General features: G+C 46.4%; 1 protein-coding gene across 1 annotated transcript; it reads left to right on the plus strand.

The window, feature by feature from the left end:
* On the plus strand, window positions 1–1469 carry SCGB3A1 (secretoglobin family 3A member 1). Its single transcript, XM_045527574.1, has 3 exons — window positions 1–172; window positions 783–1006; window positions 1350–1469. Exons 1-3 carry the CDS (start codon window positions 46–48, stop codon window positions 1371–1373), a joined length of 375 nt encoding a protein of 124 aa, XP_045383530.1. The 5' UTR covers window positions 1–45; the 3' UTR covers window positions 1374–1469.
* Window positions 1470–7146: the final 5677 nt, after the last annotated feature.

A 7146-nucleotide genomic window follows, 5' to 3' on the forward strand; every position in this document is an offset into this window, starting at 1 on the left:
AGACAGGTTGAGGCCCCAGCCCAGGAGGGGGTGAGGACAGGATATATGAAACCCTCAGGGCCAGGCTCCGGGAGGCCCATCTCAGGTCCTGGAGTGTCCATGGAGCACTGCTGCACCATGAAATTCACCGCCACCTTCCTGGTGCTCTGTGTGGCCCTGCTCAGCCACTCTGGTGAGTGACCCCTGGGCTCCCCACTGTAGCCATCCACACCTGGGCCGCCAGGCTGCTCCTGCTGGTCCTCCCAGGCTCACCTCCCATGCCCAGCCTCCTGCCCCACGGGGCTCCCGTCCCCGGCTTCCTGTGGCCCTCGAGCCCTCTGGCCTCCTCTCACACCCTTGCCCGCCGCGGGTTTCTCTCTCTGACCCACTGACAGCTGCCCCTGGTCTCGGAACACACATCTGTTCCGTCTGGTGACCGTCCAGGCACAGCACGAGTGTCCCCTCCTGTGCGGAGCCTGCACAGAGTCCACCTGTCCTTCCTGTGCCCTCAGGCTGCCTGTGTCCCTCTGTGCAGCAGTGCTTTTGCTGGGCCGCAGCCGTCTGTATTTGAGGCTGCTTCTCCCGACCAGCAGGCGCCTTCCAGAGCCCGGGCTGGGTTGGACCCATCTCTGTGACCCTGGACTCGGCACCGGGCAGCCACCAGCGAGGGAAGGAGTGGGTGCTGAGGGGTGCTGGGCAGAGTGAAGGCTCTCTTGAGGACCTCCCAGAGAGGACAAGTCATCAGCAGGTCTCCTCGGGCCCCTCTGCCTACAGTGGCTGATTCTTCCCCATTGTGTTTGTAGCTGCCGCTTTCTTTGTGGACTCAGTGCCTAAGCCTGTGGCCCAACCTGTGGCTGCCCTCAACTCCGCCGCAGGGGCCGTGGCCAACCCCCTTCCCAACCACTTCAGTGCCCTGAAGTTCATGCTGACCAGCTTGGGGGTCCCCGTGGAGCACCTCATAGAGGAATCCCAGAAGTGTGTGGCTGAGCTGGGCCCCGAGGCCGTGGGGGCCGTGAAGACTCTGCTGGTAACATGGGCACTGCGGGCACCTCCCCATGGGGCTGTCCCTCCCCAGCCATCCTCGACACACCAGAGGCATTCCGGCCCTCCATCAGGCTCATGTCCATCCTGCTCTCTCAAGCCCTGGCCCTGGGAGAAGCTCGGGTCCTCAGGTTGAACTGGGCTGACCGTAGCTGAGCTGCAGGGGCTGGTGGAGCATGGGATGCAGCCCCCACGGGGAGGCTGCCAGGGGGCTACGGCACTCTGTCCCAGGGCCCACTTCCCAGAGCCGGTAGCTGCCCGAGTGCCCACGTGAGTTCTCCTTGGTGCAGTGAGGGGCAAGACACTCAAGTTCGGCTTCTCCTTTCTAGGGGGCCCTGACATTGTTTGGTTGACCGGAGGCTGGAGAAGCCGTGCCTGAGGACAAGATGCGGCCCACCTGAGCATCCACGGCCTGCCCTCCCTCTCTTAATAAACATGGTTAAGAGCAACTTGGGTTGATGTGTTCTTGCCTGAATGCCAATCTCCATGGGGGGCTGAGAGTGCCATGTCCCAGATTATGTGAGGGTGTGTGTGTGTGTGTGTGTGTGTGTGCGCGCGTGCATGAGAGAGACAGAGAGAGAGAGAAGAAGAAAGGTTGCTGACATGTGGCAGGTGGCCTAAAGCCAGCAATGAAAGGTGACAGAGATCAGGCAGGTATCAGAGTTAAACTGGATTTGGAAACTAAATTGCTCTGTAATTGTTTAGGAAACATGGAAATTATCTCATTGGTAAAGATTGGTGAGAACACACCTAGCAACCAAAGCCATTTGTTGCTAATATTTGAAAGTTTTAACTTTCCCTTGACTTACAGATTTCTCCCTTAGAATGCGCAGAATTGGGGGCTACAGAAAATTTGCTGATGTTTGTTTCCCTATGGTTTTGGTGGCTTCATTCAAATAACCTAGCGGCTTTGACGGCGTCTGCCGTAGCAGAGGGGGCCGCGTTTCCGGACTGACCCCCGTGTTGATGGGAAGGGGGCCCAGAACGCAGGCACTGCCTGCACTTCGGGGGGCGCTGCCCGGTCAACGCCTTTGCTGAAACATTAACAACTGTTCCGTGCACCCAGACAGAACCCGTTTTCACCTATTTTATAATTAAAACGTGGCTCTGGCTTTCCTCTGTTCCTTTTGACAAGTATATTTAGGGATTTAAACTTTTTTTTTTGGCCATTTTGATACATTTACAGCCCAACCAGAACAGGAAGGAAGCCACCTGGATAGAGACTGCATGTAAATCTCAGTATCAACACATTGCCCCTAAGATTGTCGAGGGTTGTGAATCTTTCTGGAAGGCTTTGGGCTAGACAACAATGAACCAGGAGTGAGAGGAATCATTCTGCATCTCTGGTGAGGAAGGCAGTGGGGACTCGGACCTGATATGACCCTAGGCCAACCTCTCCCAGCATTACATATCCAGGCTCTCCGCAGGTTGTCTGGAAACAATTCCTTAACTGACTGGATTAAAATGTCCAAGTAAATCTCTCAGGGAGCACTACATGCTACAGGAGCTTGTTGGAGCTGATGGTGGGTGGTCCAAGGACCCCATCCTGAGACAGCTCTGCTCCCTCCACCGTGAGATCTCCCCAGGAAAACAATGAAGGGGAAGCAAAGTGCTTGGAGAGAGCCCTGAGGGTCAGCAGCACGGTCCTGGAGGGCCTGGTCCCAAACCTGTGACATACACACATTGCAGTGAACAGCGCCAAGGGTGAGCTATAGTAGACGCCAGTTCCCCTCCGGAAGGAGCTGCACATTCCCATGGCTCTTGGGAGCATTGGTAGCTGGTAGAAGTCAGCTAAATTGCTTTCTGAGAATTGCCCTCAGTCAAAGAAATCCACCTTGCCCAGGGTCACCTCCTACCCCAGAGGCAGTCTGAGTCTAGGCTGGGTTGAGGCAGGTTATGAAGGCTGGGCCGCCCTGCCTCAAGGCAGAGGAATCTGCAGGGTGCTCCCAGCCCCAGTACTACCCCCTGGCCCTGGGGGGCATTGCAGTTCAACTTCCCCATTGGCCAATATTAATTCCTCAGATTCCCCAAACCTGCACATCCCAGTTGTTAATTTAGGGTGTGTCCTGTGCCCTGGAGCTGGTGGCTCAGCTGCATCTTTAAAAGGCTATTCCATTGCTGTATCTTCTCCAAATCCCTGCACACAAATCTGTCTCGAAGAATGCTTCCAGGGGACCCAAGGCAAGACAGTACATTACTGTTTATCTAAGAAAGGTGTCTATGTGTAGGATAAAATATTTTAAAAATATTTTACATTACCATAAAAGACCACATAAAAAATTTTAAAAGCAACCTCTAAAAATTGAAATTAAAACAAAACAAAACAAATAAACTTGATTTCTAATGGTGCCATAACCATAAAGGAACTATTATTCCAAGTAACGTGAAGACATAGTAATTTAACTCTACATCCTAGGGGGTGGGAGGACACACCCCAAGGACAAGAGGAACTGCAAAAACAATCTTGAACTTTTCTTCCTTTTTTTTTTCTTCACAAACTCAACCAAGTGGTATTAAACTTTTCTTATTGGTGGTGTTGCTATACTGAGGCTGATCTCTGTAGATTCTGTGACAAGTCAAATGAGTAATTATGTCAGTGTCACTGAAGCCTGAGCTTCCTGGTAAAGTTAAAAGGAGATGCTGATAAGATCATTAGGGGATGCTGATAAGATCATTAACATTAAATGAAAACCTTAGGGGCTCAAGATTAGAATTGGAAGCATAATTATAAATGTCTGATGTATTTTATCTTTGGGAAAAAATTTCTCTTATCTCTACTCCTGAAATGACCTAGAAACTGACCCACCCAGTAGCAACAAGAAAGAATGCTTGCATCCAGAAGGAACCAGGAATCTTTGGAGAAATGGCCAATTCCAGGTCTGGGGAAGAAAACATAAAAGATAAACCTGGAACATCTTTTTATGAAAAAAGATACTAGAATAGAAGGAGGCTACCAAAGACTGTCAGGATTGGGCCAACAAGACACAATCTGAATACAGTCCCCATGGTCCAAGAACATGTAATGGTAACCTCGGCAATGAATGAGACTCATCAAATTCATTTAAATCCATCTGCAGGGAAAAAGTATCCTGCTTGGTAACCTTTGGAAGACACAAGGAAACTACCTCATTTTTTTGAAAACTGATAAAAGAGATAATCAAGAATGCATCCTGTCTTTTCTATAAAATCCATACCACAGGGTAACCAACAGCAGATGAGGGAAATGTCTTTGCACAAAGGATACGCAAAGGAATGGTGAGAACTGGCTGCTGCCTGTGATGGACTGATGGGTGCAGGGACGTCAGTCAAAGGCTGCTGGTACCACAAAAAGCCAGCGAGCAACACACACCTGATGGAAGCACATAACACCATCTTTGAAGTAGTTCTGTCTTCCATCCTCAAAATCAAACTTGAATTTGACAAGCTTCTAGATCCACCATTCAAATGACAGGAAATATGGAGGCTAGAGGAACATGTTAAAGGTCACAATCAGGATGCAACCAATGAAATCCAGATTGGGGCAAAACTGTACAGGACAAACAACTCAATTTCTTTAACAGCAACAACAAAAAAGATGAGAAATCAGGCATGAAATTATAGATCACAAAAGAGACTTAAGAAACATATCAAAGAATTGCAACATACACATTTGAATTCCATCTTGATTCAAGCAAAATGTAAATTTTAAAAAAGACATCTGGGGAAATGCGAGCACTGACTATTTAATGATGTGGCTATTTTAGGTGGGCATAATGCTTTCATTTGTTAAACAGAATGCTTATCACTTTAAAATATATACTGAAATATTTACAGATGAAATGATATGATATCTCGACTTTGTTTCAAAATGATCCAGGGTGTGCATGCCAGGTGGGGGCCAAGTCAAAACAAGATTGGCCATGTAAGGGTAACTGAAACTTGGTAATGAGTGGATAGAGTAGATTAAATACACTTCAGTATATGTTACAAACATTTCAAAATGCAAAGTTAAAAAACGATTAAAAGTCAACTGAGAGAATACATGCAACACACATAACTGATATAGGACAAGTATCCTGAATACATAAAGAACCATGAATCAACAAAAGGACAAAATCCCCAGTAGACATAAAATCGTAAGAGGACTCTGAACAAGCAGCAAGAAGTATGCCTGTTTTTAATAAGGAAAACAGACATTGAAACCACAGTGAAATACCATTTCATATCCACCAGGTTGTCAAAATTTACAAGCCTGATAAAAATAAGCATTGGTAAAATTGTGGAACAATGAAAAACATCTCATAAACTGCTGGTGGAAGAGTAGATGGGAACAAACACTTTGGAAAGGGTTAAGCATATCTGGCAAAGTCAAATACAGTCGTGCGTCACTTAACGACGGGGATACATTCTGAGAAATGCATCGTTAGGCAATTTCATCATTGTGCAAACATCATAGTGTTTGCACACAAATCTAGACCAGATGGAGTACTACACTTAGGCTGTATGGTATGGCCCACTGCTCCCCGGCTACAAGCCTGTATAGCATGTTACTGTACTGAATTACTATAGGCAATTGTAACACAATGGTATTTGTGTATCTAAATAAATCTAAACACAGAAAAGGAACAGTAAAAGTATAAAAATCCTATGGGACCCCTGCTGTATATGCAACACATGACTACACATGCATGCCTTACCACCTAGCAATTCCAACCCTAAGGTTTACACTCCAGAGAAAATCTTACATATCTCTATCTACCAGAATGTTTAGAGAAGAACATGTTATAAGTAGAGGGTGGGGAGGTGGGAGAAGAAAACTAGTAACAGCTCAAAGATTTTTCAATTGCCCCCCAAAACCCCCTTACCCATTATCAGTCACTGTTCTTTGGAGAAATGTCAATTCAAATCCTTTGTCCATTTTTTTTTTTTTTTTTTTTTGAGATAAGGTCTCGCTCTGTTGCCTGGGCTGGAGTGCAGTAGTGTCACCATAGCTTACTGCAAACACAAACTCCTCGGCTCAAGCGATCCTCCCACCTCCCACCTTGGCCTCCCAGAGTGCTAGGATTACAGGTGCGAGCCACCATGCCCAGCCTGTAAGAGTTCTTTACATATCCTAAAGACTAGACTCATCAGATATATGATTTGCAAATATTACAAATATTTTCTCCCATTCTACTGGCTGTTGTTTCACTTTGTTTTCCTTTGAAGCACCAAAGTTTTTAATTCTGATGAAGCTCAATTATTTTTTCTTTGGATGATGACTCTTATATTTATTCATTTTGAATTAATTATTGTATTATGATGTGAGGTGAAAGTCCATCTTTATTTTCTTGCTTGTGAATACAGGCATACCTTGTTTTATTGTGCTTCACTTTATCGTGCTTTGCAGATATTGTGGGTTTGTACAAATTGAAGATTGTGGCAGCCCTGCATTAAGCAAGGCAATTGGTGTCATTTTTCCAACAGCATGTGCTCACCTTGTGTGTCACACTTTGGTAATTCTCACAATATTTCAAACTTTTTCATTGTTATTGTATCTGTTATGGTGATCCGTGATCTTTGATGTTACTACAGTATTAAGAGTAGTTTTGGGGAGCCATGAACTGTGCCCATGCAAGACAGCAAACTTAACTGACAAATGTTGTGTGTCCTGACGGCTCCACTGGCCGGTTGTTCCCCATCTCTCTCCCTCTCCTCAGGCTGCTCTGTTCCCTGAGACACAATATTTAAATTAGGCCAATTAATAACCCTGCGGTGGCCTCTGAGTGTCCAAGTGAAAGGAAGACTCGCACGTCTCTCACTTCACATCAAAAGCTGGAAATGATTAATCTTGGCAAGGAGGGCGTGTTGAAAGCTGAGACAGGGCAAAGGTCAGGCCGCCTGCACCAGTTAGCCAAGTTGTGAATACAGAGTTCTTGAAGGAAAAGGAACGTGCTACTCCAGTGAACACTCAAATGATAAGAAAATGAAACCACCTTACTGCTGGTATGGAGAAAGCTAGTCGTCTGGACAGAAGATCAAACCAGCCATAACATTCCCTTAAACCAAAACCTAATTCAGAGCAAGGCCATACCTAATTCTCTTCAATTCTATGAAGGCTGAGAGAGATGAGAAAGCTACAGCAGAAAAGTTAGAAGCTAGCAGAGG

Source organism: Lemur catta, chromosome 16 (assembly GCF_020740605.2).
Source record: "Lemur catta isolate mLemCat1 chromosome 16, mLemCat1.pri, whole genome shotgun sequence".
Lineage (NCBI taxonomy): Eukaryota > Metazoa > Chordata > Mammalia > Primates > Lemuridae > Lemur > Lemur catta.